Source organism: Amblyraja radiata, chromosome 5, assembly GCF_010909765.2.
Source record: "Amblyraja radiata isolate CabotCenter1 chromosome 5, sAmbRad1.1.pri, whole genome shotgun sequence".
Classification (NCBI taxonomy): domain Eukaryota; kingdom Metazoa; phylum Chordata; class Chondrichthyes; order Rajiformes; family Rajidae; genus Amblyraja; species Amblyraja radiata.
In genome coordinates this window covers 21,682,078-21,704,285 of record NC_045960.1, presented here as the reverse complement: position 1 = coordinate 21,704,285, position 22,208 = coordinate 21,682,078, and the positions used below count along the sequence as shown (strand labels likewise).

Below are 22,208 nucleotides of genomic sequence, written 5' to 3'. Positions count from 1 at the left end.
TTAGCTGAGCCAGACTCCTTGTCTCTTGTTTATTCCAGAAGCCCCTTCATTCTCACTAATCATAGCCCGTGTGCAGATTATGCCAATTAGTGCGTTTGACCTTGGAATTGTTATTGAGGTCTTGTGGCTGGACCTTCCCATGAGGCTGCTGGTGATAACAGGCTGTATGCAAAACCAACGTGGGCGGGAAGGCGCCACAGCTCCCCCCTCAGCCACCAAGTCATACAAGGTGGCAACTGCCTGGCTTTGTCCTGCCCCGTCTGCCCCGGTCTGGCGGATTAATTTTACGGCCTGATCTTGTTTGGTACTGCAGTGTGGAAGGTCTTTGACAGGAAGTGTTGTGGTCTTGGGCCTTCGCCGGTTCTGTGGGTGAGGTAGTCGGTTGGTTCTCGACGTATGCTGGCTTTAACCGATCGACGGTTATGGTGTCTGTTTTTCCATTCCGATTGATCACAAAACCTTTGGTTGGGTGTTGGATGACTTGGTAAAGGCCATTGTACGCTTGCTGAAGAGGTCGGCAGACGGCGTCGTGTCGGACCAAAACAAGTGTCAGCAGGCACGAAGACCATTGCAGGTGTTCTCCGCGTCGGTGTTGGCCTAAGTAGCTGCATAGTTCGCCGTAATCGATCGACATACCTGCTTGGATCATAGGATCTGTCTGTGGGAATTGGTTCGACAAATTCGTCGGGCAGCTTCAGAGTTGGGCCGTAAAGCATTTCCACCGACGAACATCCTAGGTCTGCTTTCACCGCCTTATGAATGCCAAGCAGAACCAGAGGCAACCGTTCACTCCAGTTCGACACATCTCCTCCGGCTGGCGATGGAACCGTTCAATCAGGCCGTTCGCTTGTGGATGATACGCAGTCATTCAAATCCGGTTCATACCAAGGAGGTCGGTTAGTGTTTGAAGATGGAAATTAGCTATTGGCTATAATCTTGCATATTTACATGTAAATGTTCATCAATATGCATTGTCCTTGTTTAAATTGTTAAAAAACAGCGCAAACTCGAATTGCAGTCTCGGTCTGTTGTGATCGTAGTTGGGACCCAAAGACCGAAATCCATCGGTCAACAAAAGCGCGGGCTATTGTTTCCGCTGAAATGTTGATGACTGGGATAGGACCATGCCATCTTGTGAACCGGTCTTCACAAGTGAGCAAATATGTGCAGTTTCTGGATAGTGGGAGTGGGCCAACCAAGTCCAGGTGCAAGTGCTCGAAACGGGTGTTCGGTACAGGAAACTCACCGAAAGGGGTCCGAGTGTGCCTGGATATCATGGATTGTTGACACAATAGACAAGTCTTCGCCCATAATCCAACGTCATGCTTGATGAAAGGCCAGAAGAAACATTCGGAGATTAGTTTTATCGTAGCCTTCTTGCCCGGATGTGATAAGTTGTGCAGCGCGCTGAAAACTTCCCAACGCATCGTCCTGGGCACAAACGGCCTTGGTTTACCAGTGGACGTATCACATATGATGGCTTCTCTCGTGTCACCGATAGGTGGTAATGTATAAGATCGGGATCAGTATGCTGCGCGCGAGCCATGGCATAAAAATCGATGGCCACCTCCAGTCTTGATAGGGCGTCGGCAACCGGATTTGCTTTTCCTTGAATGTGCCTGATGACACTGGAGAATTGCATAATGAAGTCCAAGTGGCGGATTTCCCGCGGTGAATAACTCCCCACACTTGTACGAGTCGTGTATGTGAGCAGTTGGTGATTGTAGATTAACCCTTATTAATCCATGCCATTTATAATCTCTATTACACATATATGCATTGCACCCATTACATAGTATTATGGTACTACATTAACAAGGTCAGTCGGCTCTCAGAAACCACGCCGAGCTGGGTATGAATGGCTGGCAGTTTAAATGCTCGGGATTACTTATGGAATAAAGACTAATCTTTCACTATGTATTTTGTCGTGGATCATTCACAAACAGTGATCCGTGTAAATAGTGAAGGGACGGTCTTCCAACAGATGGCAGAAATACTTGACGGCGAGGTACATGGCCAAAAGTTCTCGCCCGAACGTACAGTACCGTATCTGAGTGGGTGATCATTTTACCGAAAAAAATGCCTGAAGCTCTCACCAACCATTGATTCGCTGCTCCAAGACGGCTCCCTCGGCGCTGATGGAGGCATCAGTGGTGAGTGAAATTAAGGTATTGGGCCTCTGATGGACCAGCATAATTGCGTCGGCGAGAGTCCTCTTAGCACATTAAAGGCTTGCACTGCATCCTCGGGTAAACACAACGGTTTATTTGATGATTTGTCCGAACCTTTGAGTAAGTTGGTCAAGGGTAATAGGGAACCTGCGGCATTCGGTAGAATGAGGCGGTAGAAATTCATCATCCCCAAAATTCACCGTAATTGGTTTCACAAATTTGGCACTGGGTATTTTCCGATTTCCTGCACCTTTGATTCGCCGGGCAGGATGCTGTTCTCCATCATGTGATGCCGAGGAAATTGAGTTCGTGAGCGCCAAACACGCATTTGTTCGTGTTAATGACAATACCATATTCGTCGAGACAACTGAACAATAATCCGAGGTGTTTCTTGTGTTCCTCTTCGCTGGAGCTCACTACCAACGTATGCATGTATGTATGCATAGACGAAATCGAGGCCAGAGAGTACATGGTCCATGAAACGCTGGAACGATTGTGCCAAATGGTGTCCGTAGAAATTCGAACGTCCCGAACGGAGTGACCACTGCTGCCATAAAATATCGGCAGGCTCGACCGGAATTTGATAATACGCATGCACGAGATTGATGCTTGTGAACATCTGCTTACCCTGTAGGCTTGCAGAGAAATCCTACAAATGTTGAATGCTGTATCGATCTCGAGTAGTGGCTTAGATTAGTGAACGGGTTTGCTGTTTTTGAACTTTTCTGCAGGGTCACGTGTTTGTGTATGTATGCATATGGGTATATATGTATATATATGTATATGTATATATATATATATATGTGTGCATATTGTGTGTGTGTACGTATGGATATGTAAATAAGTTTGTTACTCCCAAAGAAGTTATTTGAATGTTAGAAATAATCTTTTTTTTCTTCGGGCACGGAGCTGGAAATTTTTTTTTTTACAAAGGCTACGGAAGTCTTTAGAATTCTAGCCACGTTAGTGTGGCTATCACTAACTACACTAATTGTAGATGTAGTTCTTTCTCTTTCACCCTATACTAACCAACTCTATCACTTTTTTCACTTTAAATATTTTTATAATTTAATGTTTGAATGGAAAAATAAGACTAATACAAGGAGATGTGTTCGGAAGAGCGATGTATATGATTTTAAATTCATCTATTTGAGGTTCGGGAGCAGGGTCAGGTTCTATGTGTTGTACCTTCTGCTCGGTTATAGACCACCTTAGAAACAATATGCAAGATGTTAATATGATAAGAGGGGGTCAGGGAATAACATTTTGTAGTTGGAATGTCAAGGGAATTAATGAACCAATTAAGAGAGGTAAAGTTTTGGCACATCTAAATTTAATCAAAACAGATATAATATTTCTACAAGAAACACACCTTAAAAAGGAATCCCAACATAGACTTAAAGCTAAGTGGATCGCTGAATCATATCATTCCTCCTTTTCCCATAAGTCCAGAGGAGTTGCAATACTAATTCGTAAAGGAATACCTTTTAAGAACTCTTCAACAATAGTGGATATTGATGGTAGATATATTATATTAGTTGGAGAGTTAAATGGAGAAAAAGTGATTCTTCTTAATGTTTATGGGCCTAATTTTGATAACCCCAAGTTTTTTAATAAAACATTTAATAAAATTCCTGAATTTACACAATATAAATTAATAATTGGAGGAGACTTCAATTGTACACTAGATCCATACTTAGACAGATCATCAAGGCAAAAAAAAGTAAAATCTCAATCAAGTGTATTTCTAAATTCATTTATTAATACCACTAATATTAAGGATATCTGGAGAATAGAAAACCCAACGGGACGGGAATATTCATTTTACTCACCAGTACACAAAACATACTCAAGAATAGATTATTTTTTAGTTGATTCTACGTTTATCCCATTTATTTATAATTCAAAATACCATAACATTATAATCTCAGATCACGCACCTGTAACATTCATGATTAAATTAAATGGAATGTCCGAGAAACAAGCATATTGGAGATTTAACCCACAAATTTTGAACGAAAGATCATGCCAGGAATATATTATTAAACAGATTCAAATATTTTTTGAGGTAAATGACAACCCTGAAACACCTACTTCTCTTATGTGGGAAACGTTTAAAGCGTATGTTCGAGGTACATTAATTTCTGCTCAAGCATTTTATAATAAAGAGAACAGGATTAAGCAACAAACATTGGAAATTGAAATCAAGCAACTAGATATAGAAAATGCGAGAATGCCATCTACTTTAAAACATAATAAAATTGCTGTATTGAAATATAAATTAAATAAAATGTATTCAGAACAAGTAATAAAACTTTATCAAAAAACCAAACAACTACATTTTGAATTTGGAGACAAACCACAAAAATTATTAGCACGTCAGTTACGAAAAATGGAAGGGGAAAAAACAATTCATAAAATTAGAACAGAGACAGGAGAATTATTAAAAATGCCCAAGGATATAAATGATAGATTTCTCCAATACTATCATAACCTTTATTCAACTAAAACCGTAGCACAATCAGAAGGAATAGCAGATTTTTTAATAAAATGTAATTTAAAAGGTTTAGATTCAAACGATAGAGAATTATTAGAAAGGGAGATTACGATAAAGGATATTGAGGAGTCTATTGGCTCTTTAAAAAATGGTAAAGCAGTAGGACCAGATGGTTTAGGTTCCGAATCTTATAAAAAATTTTATGATTTGCTTAGCCCACGTTTACAAAGACTGTATGAGTATATCTATACTCAACAGAAACTTCCAGACACTTTAAATGAATCAATAATAACACTTATTCCTAAAGCTGATAAAGATCTGGAAGACCCGGGATCATACAGAGCAATTGCACTTTTAAATACAGATCAGAAAATTTTAACTAAAATACTAGCGCATAGATTAGGTACAGTGATGAATAAATTAATACACCCTGACCAAACAGGCTTTATTCAGAAACGATACTCATATTATAATCTAAGAAGATTATTTAATATTATATATTCTAAGAGAATTATTAATGAAGATCTAGCAATAATTTCACTTGACGCTGAAAAAGCATTTGATCAGGTTGAATGGCCTTATTTATTTTCGGTGATGGAAAATATGCAGCTAGGGGAGAAATTCTGTACATGGATAAAACTGTTATATACAAATCCCACGGCTAGAATATTTACAAACCAAAGGTTGTCACCTAAATTTAGCCTATCTAGAGGTTGTAGACAAGGATGCCCATTATCTCCATTATTATTTGCGCTTGCTATTGAGCCACTGGCAGAAAGAGTTAGGGGGCATCCGGAAATACATGGGTATAACACAAAGGACACAGTGAATAAAATTTCTCTATACGCAGATGATGTATTAATTTACATTACAAAACCAGAAATTAGTATTCCAAACTTATTAAAGCTAATAACCCAATTTGGTTCACTTTCAGGATACAGAATAAATTGGAATAAAAGTGAAATTATGCCAATAAGGGAACATAACAAACAGACAATACAACAATTTCCATTTAAAATAGTAAATGAAAAATTTAAATATCTAGGTATTTATGTAACTAAGATATATACATCATTATTTAAAGCAAATTTCCCCCCATTACTGAACAAACTACATAAGAATATTCAATACTGGAAAACACTTCCTATCTCAATGGTAGGCAAAATCAATGCCATAAAAATGATTTTTTTACCGCAAATACTATATCTTTTTCAGACAATTCCGATATATCTGGCAAAAAACTTTTTTTAAAAATTGGATTCTATTGTTAATGATTTTATCTGGGATTATAAGAATCATAGGATAAACAAAAGACACTTGTGTAAATCAAAAATAAATGGAGGCTTGGTTTTACCCAATTTTTTGTTTTATTTCTGGGCAGTTAACATTAAAAATATGAATTTCTGGTTGGAAGAAATAGATCATCAACCAGACTGGTTAAAAATGGAAAAGGAAGATTGTTTACCTTTTGATATCGGTTCGATATTATTTGCTACGTCTAAATTAAACAAAAAAATTTATAGGGAAAACCCTATAATATTTAGTGCTATACGAATCTGGAAACAATTAAAAAAGACATTAAAATTAGATAATTTATCACTTTTTCTTCCAATTGTGAATAATCCTTTGTTTAAGCCTTCATGGTTGGACGGGGGTTTTACACAATGGAAGAATTATGGAATTAAAAATATGGGACAACTTTACAAGGAAGGTACTTTTCTGACATTTCAGGAATTGCAACAGACTTATGGACTTCGAGGAAATGATTATTTCAGATATCTTCAACTTAGAGATTATGTAAAATCGAACTCCCAAAATTTTCGAATTAGAAATTCAGAAATTCTTGATGAATGTTGGAACAAACATCCTAATACAGAAAAATTAATATCTTATATATACAATATTTTATTAGACAGTGACATTCCCTCGACGGACTTACACAGACAAACATGGGAAAAAGAATTAAATCAAGTAATAACGAAAGATACTTGGGAAGAAAGTTTGCAATACATACATCAGTGTTCACTAAACGCCAGGCATTCTCTAATACAATTTAAAGTAATACATAGGTTACATTATTCAAAAACAAAACTACATAAAATGTTTCAACATATCTCACCTATATGTGATAAATGTCAACATTTAGAAGCTACATTATCTCATATGTTTGCAAACTGTATAAAAAAAAAAAAATTCTGGGTAAATATTTTTAGTATAATATCTAAAGTAACCAGCATACAATTGGACCCAGATCCAAAATTAATAATACTCGGAATATTAGAATTAAATCAAACACTTAGAACAACACAAAGAAACTTTATTGATTATAGTTTAATAACAGGAAAAAAATTAATTCTAAAATTTTGGAAAGGCCCTACGGCCCCCACAATCAAAATGTGGATTATAGAAATGACGGAGACCTTAAACGTGGAAAGAATCAGATTTTCCCTGTTGGATAAACAGGAATCATTCGTTGGAACATGGTCTCCTTTTATTGATTACTTAAAAGGTCAGAATGGTTCAGCACAGGAACCTGACTAGCACGCGGGCTAAAGAATGGATGAAATATTATACTCTGAAATGTACGAATATATCTCGAATGAAGTCTTTTTTATTTTAACAAATTTTTCCATTCTTCTTTAACTACCTTTTTTTTTTTTTTTTTTTTGTTTGTTGTTTTTGTTTTTTGTTTTTCTTCTCTTTCTTTTCTTTCTTTACTTCATCTATCTCTTTAGTTCTATCTAGTTTAAAAAAAAAAAAAGGTAAAAAGTATTGGAGACAATGTAATAATAATTGACATGTAATGATGTATTTTGGTTATGTACCTATCTCCAATAAAAAATATTTTCAAAAAAAAAAAAAAAAAGATTAGTGAACGGTGGTCGCCGCAGGGTCGCAAATCTCCGGGAGAGTTCTTCGGGACCATGTGAAGAGGTGATGCCCAGCAGCTCTTAGACCTACGGATGATCCTGAGCTCTAACATATGGTCAAATTCCGCCTTTGCAACATTGAGGAGATCCACGGGTAACCTGCGCGCACTTGCCGAAACTGGAGGGCCTCGGGTCTGAATATGATGCGTGACGGAGTGTTTGATATCATTGTGGTAAGATCCGGTAAGATGGAGTTAATAGTCGTGGAAATTGTTTAAGCAACTCCTGATATGGGCCGGTGCAGGGCTGGAGGCTGGTAAGGTGAGAGATAGTCATTGCCAGACGGCAGATGCAGTTCACACTAAAGCTGCGATTTTTAAAATCCACCAGCAAAGAAAAGTGTGAAAGAAAATCCACTCCAATATGGATTTTGATATGTCGGCAACTGTGAAAATCCAGCAATACGTTTTCTGCAGACGAAAGTCGAGCGTGACTGATTTCTGACCAAATGTCTGTATGCTAGAATTGTTTGCGGCGGTGAGAACATATCCGGGGTTAGGATGAAAACGCTCTTGGGAACTGGAACAACCGCTAACTTGGCATCGGAGTCAATGAAATATCGCATACCCAAAAGGCAGTCACTGAGAAAAAGGTGGTGGCTAGTTTGCCCACTGGCAGCAGTCGCCTCTATTGCCGGGCCTCGTCGTGGGTGTTAATGTTTGTAGAAGGAGCAAGTGGGTTGACACGACCAGGCCGCTGCACCATATCTCCGGTGTTTCCAGCAAATGCGTTGGATGCCGCCTCGGCCCCGTCCCCGATCCCCAAGGTTTGCGTTAAACCTGAAACGGGGATGGCTCTTCTGGCCTGCCAAAGCCTCGACTTGCGCAGTGAGTGCTGCAATTTGCAGTTCCCGCTGTACATTTTCCGGCTTTACTGTTGTTGCATTAACCACAGTCACCTGCAGTGCAGTGGTTGTCTCCATGACAATGTTGACCTGTTTTACGAGCTCATCAATGCTGGCCGATTGAAACATACCTATCAGGTGCCCCTTCCAGACATCAATCTTTTCGCCTACTGCCAGCTTGCTCCATCTCCGCAACATTTGTGATGGCCTCCTATCGCTGAGATTATCATCTCTCAGCAGCTCCGAAATGCAGGCTTGCTTCGAGGACTGTGTTCGCTCCAAGATAGTGGATTTAAGCCCGTTGTATGGCGTCATTTCTTCAGCATGCGATCTGCTCTGGAAGACGAGCTGCTAGGAACCCAAATTTTGTCCGTTGGCTCGTGACATTGAGGGAGTGAAATCGAGTTTCTAGTATTGAAAACCACACTCTCGCGTTGGTTGTAAATAAAACTGGAACAATTTTATACACCACAGTTAAGCCTCCCTTCAGCCTCCTGTGTTCCAAATAAAGTAATTCCCATTGTTTAAAAAAAAATCATTACTGTTTTCAAGCTCATATTCATAAATCTTCTTTGTACACCTTCGGCAGCAATCACATCTTTGCTGATTTATGGTAACTGGGCTTGTATCAGTACTCTAGATGTGGTCTGGCAATGCAATATGCAATTCAAACCTAACAAGCCCATATACCCCATGATTCAGCTAAAAATAATCCCATATGTTTGTTCGCTGAATTATTGACCTCTGCTGCCACTTTTAAAGATTTGTAGTATACTTCAAGATCCTTTGTTTTCTCATACTCCTATAATTTCCCAAATATTCTCTGGACAAGTTGCAACTCCCCTAATGCATTAACTTCCTCTTCAAGTTAAATTTAGTTGTCCAGTTATCTGCCCAAGCGACCATACCTCCTGCATTGTCATGCAGTCTAAAACTTCCCTGCTCAATGTTAACAATGTTGCTGATTTTTATACCTTATATAACATAATTAAAACATATTCCAACAAGAAAGGGACCAAGTACTGAGCTCTGCAAAACTGGTGACACCCAACCAGTCACAACATTTCCTGTCAATCATGATAGTTTTCTTGGAGACACAAGGAACAGCAGTTTACTGCAGTTACTCCAGTACTTTTTTGTGTTTATAGACACAAAGTGCTAGAATATCTCAGCAGGTTAGGCAGCATCTCTGGAAAAAAAAGATGGGTGACATTTCAGGCTGGGACCTGATAGTGTTGTTTAAGAGGCTTTTATATAGACACATGAAAGTGCTGAAGGTAAAAGATATGGATCATGTTCAGCAGGGGTCGGCAACCTACGGCCCCAAGGTCGAATGCAGCCCATAACCTGAAATCATCCGGCCCGCAGGTGTATTTTTTTCCCCGTAATCATCCAATCCGCAGACTTCCATCATCTCCGGTACCTCCCGGGCCTGAGGCCGCGGACCCCGGCACGATGACGAAAGGAGGCCTGCGCTGGCGGCCGCAATTGCGGAGGCGCCGAGCGCCAACGAGCGCCAAGCAGCACCGAGTACGGACGAGCGCCGAGCTCCTGCCATACCGCATACTGCGCAAAGCCGGCAGCACGGCCACGTACCTTCTGTGTCTGGTCTTCACTGTCGGGATTGGGGTTATCAATAGGCCAGGGATGAGAGTAACTAGGGGCAATTGCTCTGGGTGGCGTCCTCGAAGGGGCGGGATCTATGTGTGCACGTGATTTAATGCCTCCCATCCGGGGCGGGGTGGGGGCGTAATCCATGTGTGCACGTGATGGAAGTGGCCCGCCATCCTCTCACAGACATGCGTCCTGGCCCCTATGCAGAACATGGTTGCCGACCCTTGATGAACAGGCAGATGAGATCAGTTTGATTTCGCATCATGTTCGGTACGGACATTGTAAGCCGAATGGCCCGCTCCTGTGCTGTTCTGTTCTATGTACATCAGTCATTCCTTGCCATCTTCTCAGCAAATTTAATAGCTGGTCTGCTACACACCTTCCTTCACAAAACTATTGAAAAACCTTCATTTCCGTATGCTTTTCTAAATGGAGGTTGAGACTGTTCCATTAAATTGATTCCAAAAATTTAGATACCACTGAAGTGAAAATAATTGGTTTGAAATTAATCTGCGTTTTTTTCCATTTGTTTTAACATTAAAAATGCAGTATTACCAGATGTCCAAATCACTGGCAATAATCTTGTAGCCAGATATCTACACTTCAAGTGTTCAATTATGACATTAAATTATATACTGTTGATACAATTCCAGGAATTTTAAATATTAAGCATGCCTTAATTGAATTATTGAATACATTGGTTTATAGAAACAACCTATTTCGGCAGATTAGAGAGTTTAGAACTAGGAACATAATCGAAAAATTAAAATCAGCCTTTACATAAATGTTAGGTTAAAGATCCTTTGTCAAAGTAGGAAACAGAGAAAAAACTTAAATTAAGTTGTAGAGAAGATGGGCCGGTAAGATGGATAGGGTAAAATGTATATCTGTGATGTGGATGCCAGGATTGCTATGAGTATGAGTTCTTAATGGGGCAAAGAAGTGTGATGTTTTGCAAATAGCAGGTTACGTTATGCTAATGAAGAGAGGGAGAAAAACTCAATATCTCAGATGCATGACTTACAACATAAATGGCCAGTGAAATGGACAGTGAAATGGACAGTGAAAGCAAATTATCAGAAATTGGAGGGATCCAATAAATTGACAGTTGAATCTACATAAATTCTTAATTATATATTTGAGGCTGAGAGATTTTTACTAACCAAAGATATTAAGGGATAGAAAGGAAAAACAGGCGTATGTATTTAGAACAGAGATAACCTATGAAATTACGGAATGGTTCTTACCTGGTTGAGTTGCAGGTTTTTCAATTTCCTTCACTGGCGCCGAATCAGAGAGTTCTACGAATATTCCCACCAATTGGTCTACAGTTTTTTCAATATCGTTGCATTTTGGAATTAAAATATCTGTCCATTCTTTGCAGCAAAGCTAGAGAACACATTAGCACATGCAACAGCGAACCAAAACTTGGTGAAAACTACAAGTCAATGTATAGAGGTCATTGTAAAATAAAAAAAGGCTTGAAATATTCATAAGATCAGACCATATCTCTGGGAAGTTTTAATGTTTCAGTTTGAAGGCTCTTCATCAGATACAGATCAATGCATTTCCAATGTTTTTAAAAATACACTAGACTAAGTGGGACCCACTGGGTCCCTGTCACACGGGAGGCCTGGACCCCCAACACAATATTCCACCGCTGAGCCATAACCCCCAACTGCGCATGAACGGCTGACGGGCCCCGCAATAACGGCAGAGGTTAAGTTAAAGTTAATAACTTTGCATTTAATATGTTCATTACCTCGCCATCCCTCTTCCTACTCCTTTTCTCCTCCATTCCCCCTCATCCCCCAGCACTCCCTCACACTCATCTTCAGCCTCCCTCTTCTTTCCCCTGTCCTCCTCCACCACTCCCTCACCTCTCCCTTCCTCTCCTTTCCCCTACCCTCAGCCACTCCCTCCGTCCCACCATAACCCCTCAACCCACCCAACCCCCCTCCTCTCACTCTATCCCCCCTCCTACCCCACTCTCCCTCCTCACCTCCCCCACTTTCCCCTCCCTGCCACTCCTTCCCTACCTCCTCCTCTCCCTCAATCCCTCCAGGATCTCGATGTAAACCACCGCCAACCCCGTTCTGTCAAACAGGGCGGTGATGAAATTGTATTTGAGACAGGGGCTGTCGGGGGGGGGCGAGCATCCTGGAGCCGGGGGAGGTCTTGAGGCGGGGCTGTCAGGGTGGGGGGGGGGGGGGGAGCATCCTGGAGCCGGGGGAGGGTGAGAGCTTGAGATGTGGAACCCTAGCCCAGGGCCAGGGGGGGGGGGGGCGCGTTGTGATGGGGGAAAAAAAGGCGATCTGAAAATGCCCCAACTGCGCATGCGCGGCTGAGGACCCGTATGGTGCCCTTTGTGACATCAATAAAGACGCGCATGGGAACCCTCCCCCAACTGCGCATACTTGTTTCATTTATATCACAGGACAATGATGAGTAAGGTGGGCCAAAAATTGTTACGCTATCATGTACCGTTTTTGCACAAATATAGTTACAGACAACCAAACAGACAAACAAACAAGATGACAGTTTTAGTAATGAATAGGGGAGGGGGGGAGAGGGAGAGGGAGAGGGAGAGGGAGAGGGAGAGGGAGAGGGAGAGGGAGAGGGAGAGGGAGAGGGAGAAGGAGAGAGAGAGAGAGAGCGCAAAGATGACTTAATATTGATGAATGAACATCCTCTAGGTAACTGCAAAAGATCCAATGGGCTAATTTAAAAAATAAATTCTTGGTAGTCTCTTCAATATTTATTTCATAATTAACGTAATTAAAACTAATTAAAAAACAAATTACCAAGTTATTAAAAAATAAGTTTTATGAAATTTTGCTGCTTGTAATCTAAACAATGCAGCACTGATTTAATTTCAAAATATGTCATCAGGTGAAAACCGATAAGGAATTTCTCAAATGGAAAAAGGTACTACATGTCTTCGAATTCACATTCAAGCGTTCAGCTAACTCTGCAGTGAACACCTGCAGCTGTAGGACTGGGAGCCGGAAATGTATTAGGGATGAAGAAGGTGATGCAGCCTTAAAGGATAAACAAGTGCTTCACAGTGGGGTTTACAAAGTGGATGCTGACAAGGTATTGGTGGAAGTGATATGGTAGAGTTAATTATCTTCATATTCATCTTCGGGTTCGAAGCAATGCTGGTGATGATTAGTTTGTTACCCGGAGCTAAGTGCCATTTAAAAGATGGTAGTCAGACAAAAATGCAAGGGCTGCAATGAAGTAGATCAGGAATACATCCTCAGCAGATGAGAAGTCTGTTCAAGAGGATGACAACAGCTGAAGAAGTTGGTCTTGAAACTGGTGCTATATGGTTTCAATTTTTTTGGATCTTCTGCCTGAATTTATGTCGGCTGCTTTCCGAGGCAGCAGGAAGTGTAGGTGAAGTTGTTGGGGGGTGGAAGGGGGGGATGATTTGTAGAATGGACTGGTCTGCAGTCACAACTCTCTGCAAGTATTGTGGGTTTGGCAGAGAAGTTGTCATAACAAGATGTGAAGCTTCCTGATAGGATATTTTCGACAGTGAATCTGTTGGTAAAATTGGTTGAGATTGGTAAGAGACCTGGAGACATGCTGAACTTCCTTAGTCTTCCAAGGAAGAAGTTTTGATGTGCTGCAGTATTGATGTGGTTGGACCAGGTTAAATTTGGTCAAAAAGAAAAAAAGTGCATGCAAGGTTTGAGAGGAGATGATAAAATCAGATATAATCCCTATATTTAGTTAATATTTAGACAGACACATATAATTAAGGATAAGGATACGGACCTAATACTGACAAATGGGATTAATATAGATGGGCAAAAAGATTGGCGTGGATTCCGTGGGCTGTAGAGTTCATTTGTGTGCTGTATAACACAATGATTCAATGCAATCATGTAAATTATACTGAATAATTGCCATTAATTGTCAGGCCTAGTGTTTAATTGACTCTTCTGAATTCCAAGTGCTAAAATTCTTTAACAGCATATTACCTCACTGTAGGTAAGCATTTCTTCCAAAGTTAAGGCCTGATCCTCTGGTAGTCTAACTATAATTGTTTGGCCTATTTCTGCCATTACCTCATCTATGTGCTTTTCTCGTAAATCACTTATCTGGAAACAACAATGAATATTAAATTATTACATTACATAAAATTATTTAATATATTTCCTATTACTGCATCTTTACATAAGAACTATATCGTAAAATCTTTGACAAAGTCATAGAGAGATACAGCATGGAATCAGCCACTTCTGCCCACCGAGTCCCCACTGACCATCAATCACCTTTTCACTAATCTCATTTTATTTTCTCCCACATTCTCATCAATTCCCACCAAATTCTATCACTCACTTACACACCGAGGGAAATTAACAATGTCCAATTAACCCGCAGAGACAAGAGACTATAAAAGTTGAAATTTTGAACATAGAACAAATAGCTGGAGGAACCTACCGGGTCAGGCACCATCAGTGGAGGGAAATGGACAGGTGACATTTCCCCATGATGGGTGGAAGACGACTGCAGATTATTGACAATGAGAATTTGTCAATGATGCCCCATTTTGCTGCATCTGTGCATTCTGTCCTTTTTACTCTGGTGGGTTTTAAGGGCATATCTACGACCTGCTCGAGAAACTGTAAGAGCATAGAGGTCTTTGTACATCTTTATAAAACATTGGTTAGACTGCAGTGAGAATATTGTTGTAGTTCTGATCACCACACTTTATGGGGGATGTAATTGTGGGAGATTTCAACTTTCCACACATAGACTGGGAAACACATTCTGTAAATGGGCTGGATGGTTTGGAGTTTGTAAAATGTGTGCAGGATAGTTTTTTGCAGCAATACATAGAGGTACCTACTAGAGGAGGGGCAGTGCTGGACCTCCTGTTAGGAAATGAGACGGGACAGGTGGCGGAGGTATGCGTTGGGGAGCACTTCGGGTCCAGTGATCACAATACCATTAGTTTCAATATAATTATGGAGAAGGTCAGAACTGGACCTAGGGTTGAGATTTTTGATTGGAGAAAGGCTAACTTTGATGATATGCGAGATGATTTAAAAGGAGTGGACTGGGACATTTTGTTTTATGGGAAAGATGTAGAAGAGAAATGGTGGACATTTAAAGGGGAAATTTTAAGAGTACAGAATCTTTATGTTCCTGTCGGTTGAAAGGAATCAGTAAAAATTGGAAAGAGCCCTGGTTTTCAAGGGAAATTGGACATCTTGTTCGGAAAAAGAGGGAGATCTACAATAATTATAGGCAGCATGAAGTAAATGAGGTGCTTGTGGAGTATAAGGAATGTAAAAAGAATCTTAAGAAAGAAATTAGAAAAGCTAAAAGAAGATATGAGGTTGCTTTGGCAAGTAAGGTGAAAGTAAATCCAAAGGGTTTCTACAGCTATATTAATAGCAAAAGGATAACGAGGGATAAAATTGGTCCATTGGAGAAACAGAGTGGGCAGCTATCTGCAGAGAGATGGGGGAGATATTGAACAATTTATTTTCTTCGGTATTCATCAGTTGGAGAAGGATATTGAATTATGTGAGGTAAGGGAAACGAGTAGAGTAGTTATGGATACTATGAGTTTCAAAGTAAAAGAAGTACTGACACTTTTGAAAAATATAAAAGTGGATAAGTCTCCAGGTCCTGACAGGATATTCCCTAGGACATTGAGGGAAGTTAGTGTAGAAATAGCCGGGGCTATGACAGAAATATTTCAAATGTCATTAGAAACGGGAATAGTCCCCGAGGATTGGCGTACTGCGCATGTTGTTCCATTGTTTAAAAAGGGTTCTAAGAGTAAACCTAGCAAATATAGACCTGTTAGTTTGACTTCAGTGGTGGGCAAATTAATGGAAAAGATACTTAGAGATAATATATATAAGCATCTGGATAAACAGGGTCTGATTAGGAACAGTCAACATGGATTTGTGCCTGGAAGGTCATGTTTGACTAATCTTCTTGAATTTTTTGAAGAGGTTACTAGGGAAATTGACGAGGGTAAAGCAGTGGATGTTGTCTATATGGACTTTAGTAAGGCCTTTGACAAGGTTCCTCATGGAAGGTTGGTTAAGAAGGTTAAACTGTTGGGTATAAATGCAGGAATAGCAAGATGGATTCAGCAGTGGCTGAATGGGAGAAGCCAGAGGGTAATGGTGGATGGCTGTTTGTCGGGTTGGAGGCAGGTGACTAGTGGGGTGCCTCAGGGATCTGTGTTGGGTCCTTTGTTTTTTGTCATGTACATCAATGATCTGGATGAAGGGGTGGTAAATTGGATTAGTAAGTATGCAGATGATACCAAGATAGGGGTGTTGTGGATAATGAAGAGGATTTCCAAAGTCTACAGAGTGATTTAGGTCATTTGGAAAAATGGGCTGAAAGATGGCAGATGGAGTTTAATGCTGATAAATGTGAGGTGTTACACCTTGGCAGGACAAATCAAAATAGGACGTACATGATAAATGGTAGGGAATTGAAGAATACAGTTGAACAGAGGGATCTGGGAATAACCGTGCATAGTTCCTTGAAGGTGGAATCTCATATAGATAGGGTGGTAAAGATTGCTTTTGGTATGCTAGCCTTTATAAATCAGAGCATTGAGTATAGAAGCTGGGATGTAATGTTAAAATTGTACAAGGCATTGGTGAGACCAAATCTGGAGTATGGTGTACAATTTTGGTCGCCCAATTATAGGAAGGATGTCAACAAAATAGAGAGAGTACAGAGGAGATTTACTAGAATGTTGCCTGGGTTTCAACAACTAAGTTACAGAGATAGGTTGAATAAGTTAGGTCTTTATTCTCTGGAGCGCAGAAGGTTAAGGGGGGACTTGATAGAGGTCTTTAAAATGATGAGAGGGATAGACAGAGTTGATGTGATCAAGCTTTTCCCTTTGAGAATAGGGAAGATTCAAACAAGAGGACATGACTTCAGAATTAAGGGACAGAAGTTTAGGGGTAACATGAGGGGGAACTTCTTTACTCAGAGAGTGGTAGCGGTGTGGAATGAGCTTCCAGTGGAAGTGGTGGCGGCAGATTCGTTGGTATCATTTAAAAATAAATTGGATAGGCATATGGATGAGAAGGGAATGGAGGGTTATGGTATGAGTGCAGGCAGGTGGGACTAAGGGAAAAAAGTGTTCGGCACGGACTTGTAGGGCCGAGATGGCCTGTTTCCGTGCTGTAATTGTTATATGTTATATGTTATATGTTATAATTGCACTGGTGTATTCACCAGGGTGCTGTCTGGGATAGAATGCTTCAGTTTCAGTTATGAGCGGGATAATAGGCTGTGGAATGGGAGTGGGTGAGGCTGAAGGACCGGTCAGAGGTATATACAATTATGAGAGGCAGAGATAGGGTAAAGAGTAAAACCAATCCTCAAGGTGGAGGTGTTTAAGACTAAAGGATTTAGATTTAAGGTTTTTGAGTAAGAGGTTTAGAGGCAATCTGAGGCACGCTGTCTGGAACTTACAGCCTGTGAAGCTGGTGGAGGTGAGTACTTTCACATAATTTAAGAAGAATGTACATGAGCACTTGAATTGCTAAGGCATAGTTGACAATGAACTAAGTGCTCGTAAATAGAATTTGTACAAATAGGCACTGATGGTCACCATGGACACGGTGGGCTGAAGGGCCTGTGACAATGCCATATGACACTCTGGCACTGTAGTCTAACAAACCTAAAGACACGATAGAAGTAGGAATAGTCCAGATTAATCAAATTCCTCAATTTTTTTTCCAATAATTTCCTTATCATTTATATTGGATTCATGTTGACGAAGATCTTTGTAATCTTTCTAGAAACAGGTGAGGTCCTTCGGAATTGGAGATTAGCCAATTGTAGGGAAATTGGGAAAATCCAGGAAATTATAGGACGGAATCCTCATATTAGTGGAAGGGAAGCTGTTCGAGAGGATTTAAGATTTACTCACATGTGGAAGAGAATGGACTGATTACAGGGCTGTTCACGGGGTAGGTCATGTCTTACAAACTTGATTACATTTTTTGAGGATCTATACCCTATTGATGAGAGTAGGGCAGTAGATATTTTCTAATGATGTTAGTAAGGCATATGACAAGGCCCTCATGCTTCACTGATCCAGATGATTAAGATGCATGGTTTCACAGAGACTTGGTAGTTTGGGCTCAGAACTGGATAGCTTATAGAAGATAAGAGGGTAGTGATGCCTGGAGGTCTACGATCAGTGGTGTCCCATTGGAATTTGAGCCAAATTTTTTTTTTTACAAAAACACAACTGAAACTGTTGATGGATTGGTTAGTACATTTGCAAACAACACCAAAATTGGTGGCATTGCAGGTAGGGAAGAAGGCTGGTAGTGTTGTTTTAATTTTTTTTAGATAGACACATGGATATGCAAGGAATGGAGGGATATAGATCACATGCAGGCAGAGGAGACTAACCTGGCATCAGGTTCAGCACAGACATTTTGGGCCAAAGGACTTGTTGCTTTGATTTACTATACTATGTTATATGTTAGAGAATTCATTCACAGAGTAGGTGAAAGTCTAGTACAGGTCTCCATAAATAAAAAGGAGGTACTCCATACCCTATCAGATTACAGGTGGATAAATCTCCAGGACTCAATGGGATTATAGGGCGCTCTGGGAGGCAAGGGAAATGATGAAGACAGAGTAGTAGATGTGATTTACATTGACTGTATGGGGCCTCTAACAAGACCCAACCTGGGAAACTTGTTCGAAAGGTTAAGGGCCTGTCCCACCAGCATGCGACTGCATGCGGCGAGCGCGACCTAACGTGGTCGCTTGAGTAGTTTATTGAGCGCATTTATTTTGCGAGGACTCAAATACCAAAACAGGGATGTAATGCTCAATAAGGCGCTGGTCAGAATGCATTTGCAGTATTGTGAGCAATTTGGGACCGATATCTGAGGAAGGATGTGCTGACACTGGAGAGGATCCATAGGAAGTTTACGAGCATGATCCCAAGAATGAGTCGGTTAACATGGCATTTGATGGCATTAGATGTTTCCACTAGTGGGAGAGTCTAGGACCAGAGATCATAGCCTCAGAATTAAAGGGCGTTCCTTTAGCAAGGAGATGAAGAGGAATTTCTTTAGTCAGAGGGTGGTGAATCTGTGGAATCTGTACAACAGAAGGCTTTGAAGGCAGTCAATGGATATTTTTAAGGCAGAGATAGATAGATTCTTGATTAGTAGGGATGTCATGATTATGGGGAGAAGGAAGCAGAATGGGGTTAAGAGTGAAAGATAAATGAGCCATGATTGAATGGCAGAGTAGACTTGATGGGCCAAATGGCCTAATTCTGCTCCTATCACTTATGAATGTGATTAAGCAATATAAAATAATGAAGGGTTTCAACAGGTTAGATTGCAGAACACCTTTCCCTATAATGGAGTTAGATACCTGAGAACATAGATTTAGCGTACCGGGAAAGATTTAAAGGGGATACAAGGGACAAATTCTTCACCAGAGAGTGATACGTATCTAGAATGCACTGCCTGAGTGAGTGGTTAAAGCTGAGTCACTGACACCATTTAAGGAGTGTTTAGATGTGCACAACTCACTTAGGCATGCAAGGCTATAGGTCAAGTGCTAGGAAATAAATGAATATGGAAGGGTGCCCAATAGCTAGCCCGTTATCTTGCTGCACAATTCTATGACTCCATTCTATGACTCCACAGTAGTAATCACAATCATCACACTGCATTCAATTCATGTTATATATTACATGTTTGTAATATCTTTACTGTTAGCCTTTTGTGCAATGAATAAATGTAACGTTTTCAAGGAATCTACTTACTATCTTAAGTAATGCAATCAAGTCATTTATGGCTGCATCCATGTCAGAGAAGAACTGCTTGAGTGTTAAGGATGACCAGTTCAGAAAAGTAACACCTTGTCTCAGGATAGTTTCAATCTAAAAGAGAACAATGTACTATGAATTCATTCATTCATTCATCTATATTACTAAAAGTCTGATCTTGACCACTTCCTGTTGTTCTGTATATTGATTTTAGAAAAAACGCTGTCACTTACGGCTGTGATTTTTGGCCATCTTACTCAGAGTCCCCCTCCGCTGTGCAGGACAAGAGGATTTTTCCCATCGAATAAAAGAGTTATTAGTGTTTAAAAAATGTTGAGATTCTCTCTCCTGAAGGCCACGCCCATTCCGGAGGGACTTTAAAACCGGAAGTGTTGAGTGCCTCATTCTGTCTCTGCAAGATGGGGGAAGCGAGAGGTTCATGTCTCTCAGTCTGAGCTGTGAATAACACTGAACACATGTCTACAAAACTGTGAGTGTGGTTTTACTGACCTTGAGTGCCCTTAATGTGGTTTGAAATTGAAAATGTGGTTGGTTTGAAGTAAAGCACAGCAAATGGTTGTTGGTGGTGGTTGGTTTGAAATAAAGCACAGCAAATGGTTGTTGGTGGTGGTTGGTTTGAAATAAAGCACAGCAAATGGTTGTTGGTGGTGGTTGGTTTGAAATAAAGCACAGCAAATGGTTGTTGGTGGTGGTTGGTTTGAAATAAAGCACAGCAAATGGTTGTTGGTGGTGGTTGGTTTGAAATAAAGCACGATTAAAAGTCTAAACTTGACAACTTCCTGTTTGCGCTGTATATTGATTTTAGATAAAACGCTACCACTTACAGCTGTGATTTTTGGCCATCTTACTCAGTCCCCCTCCGCTCATCAGGTGCAGAGGATTCTTCCCATCAATGAAAAATAAAAGTGTTATTAGTGTTTAAAAAATGTTGAGAATCTCTCTCCTGTCAATCACGCCATGAAGGCCACGCCCCTTCCAGTGGGAGGGGGGAGGAATAATAAAACCCGGAAGTGTGGGTGTGGCTCAGTCTCTGCAATATGGGGGAGGGAGAGGTCATGAGTTTGTCTGAGCTGTGAATCAACTGAACACACTGAATGTCTACTGAACTGTGAGTGTGGTGTTTATGTGGTGTTTGTTTTGTGTGGTTTTAGTGTGGTTTCACCCTGCTTGAAATGGTATGAAACTGTATTTGAATGTGGTGGCCTTGCACCCTGCATGAAATGGTATAAAACTGCATTTGAATTTGGTGGCCTTGCACCCTGCATGAAGTGGTATTAAACTGCATTTGAATTTGGTGGCCTGCACCCTGCTTGAAGTGGTATGAAACTGCACTTGAATTTGGGGGCCTTGCACCCTGCTTGAAGTGGTATGAAACTGCACTTGCATTTTGTGGCCTTGCACCCTGCTTGAAGTGGCATGAAACTGCACTTGAATTTGGTGGCCTTGCACCCCGCTTGAAGTGGTAGGAAACTGCACTTGAATTTGGTGGCCTTGCACCCTGCTTGAAGTGGTAGGAAACTGCACTTGAATTTGGTGGCCTTGCATCCTGCTTGAAGTGGTATGAAACTGCACTTGAATTTGGTGGCCTTGCACCCCGCTTGAAGTGGTAGGAAACTGCACTTGAATTTGGTGGCCTTGCACCCTGCTTGAAGTGGTAGGAAACTGCACTTGAATTTGGTGGCCTTGCATCCTGCTTGAAGTGGTATGAAACTGCACTTGAATTTGGTGGCTTTGCACCCTGCTTGAAATGGTAGGAAACTGCATTTGAATTTGGTGGTCTTGCACCCTGCTTGAAATGGAATTTCAAGGAATAGCCGTGAGTCAACTCCCAGCCCACCAGTCGTGAGTGAGCTGCCAGCACATCAGGCTTGAGTGATTGAGCTGCCACCCCAATAATCCATTTGGCCCACAATGTCCATACTAGCCCTCTGGAAAACAGTCCCTTCAGCCCACAACACCCATACTAGCGCTCCAGAAAGCCTCCAATATGGGAATTGGTACAGAGGTGGAATATTGCGTTGGAGGACCAGCCCTCCCATGTGAACATGGGACCCGACGGGTCCCACTTAGTCTAGTTCACTCATAAAGATGAATGCTTCTGGGCCAAAACATAAAACTTGCCGTCTTGATATCTAGGTTTATTTTTACATTTTCTCAATGTTCTACATATTTCATAAAATAATTTAATTACATAGAATATGGCATTAAAATTCGAACTTCATTACAAGACATATTAGACGAAAACAAGAAACGGAAATAAATTGTTATCTCAATCATAATTTGAATCAGAAGTAAGTTCCAAGTACATCCCTGGGTT

At 40.7% G+C, this 22,208-nt stretch overlaps 1 protein-coding gene across 1 annotated transcript in view; it reads right to left on the bottom strand.

Annotated features, from left to right (window-relative positions):
* Positions 1–22,208, bottom strand: part of LOC116973727 (dynein heavy chain 8, axonemal-like) — a 622,328-nt gene that overhangs the window by 412,746 nt on the left and 187,374 nt on the right. The window contains 2 exon segments of the mRNA XM_033022036.1: positions 14,049–14,168; positions 19,868–19,984. Coding sequence (XP_032877927.1) covers positions 14,049–14,168; positions 19,868–19,984 — 237 coding nt within the window.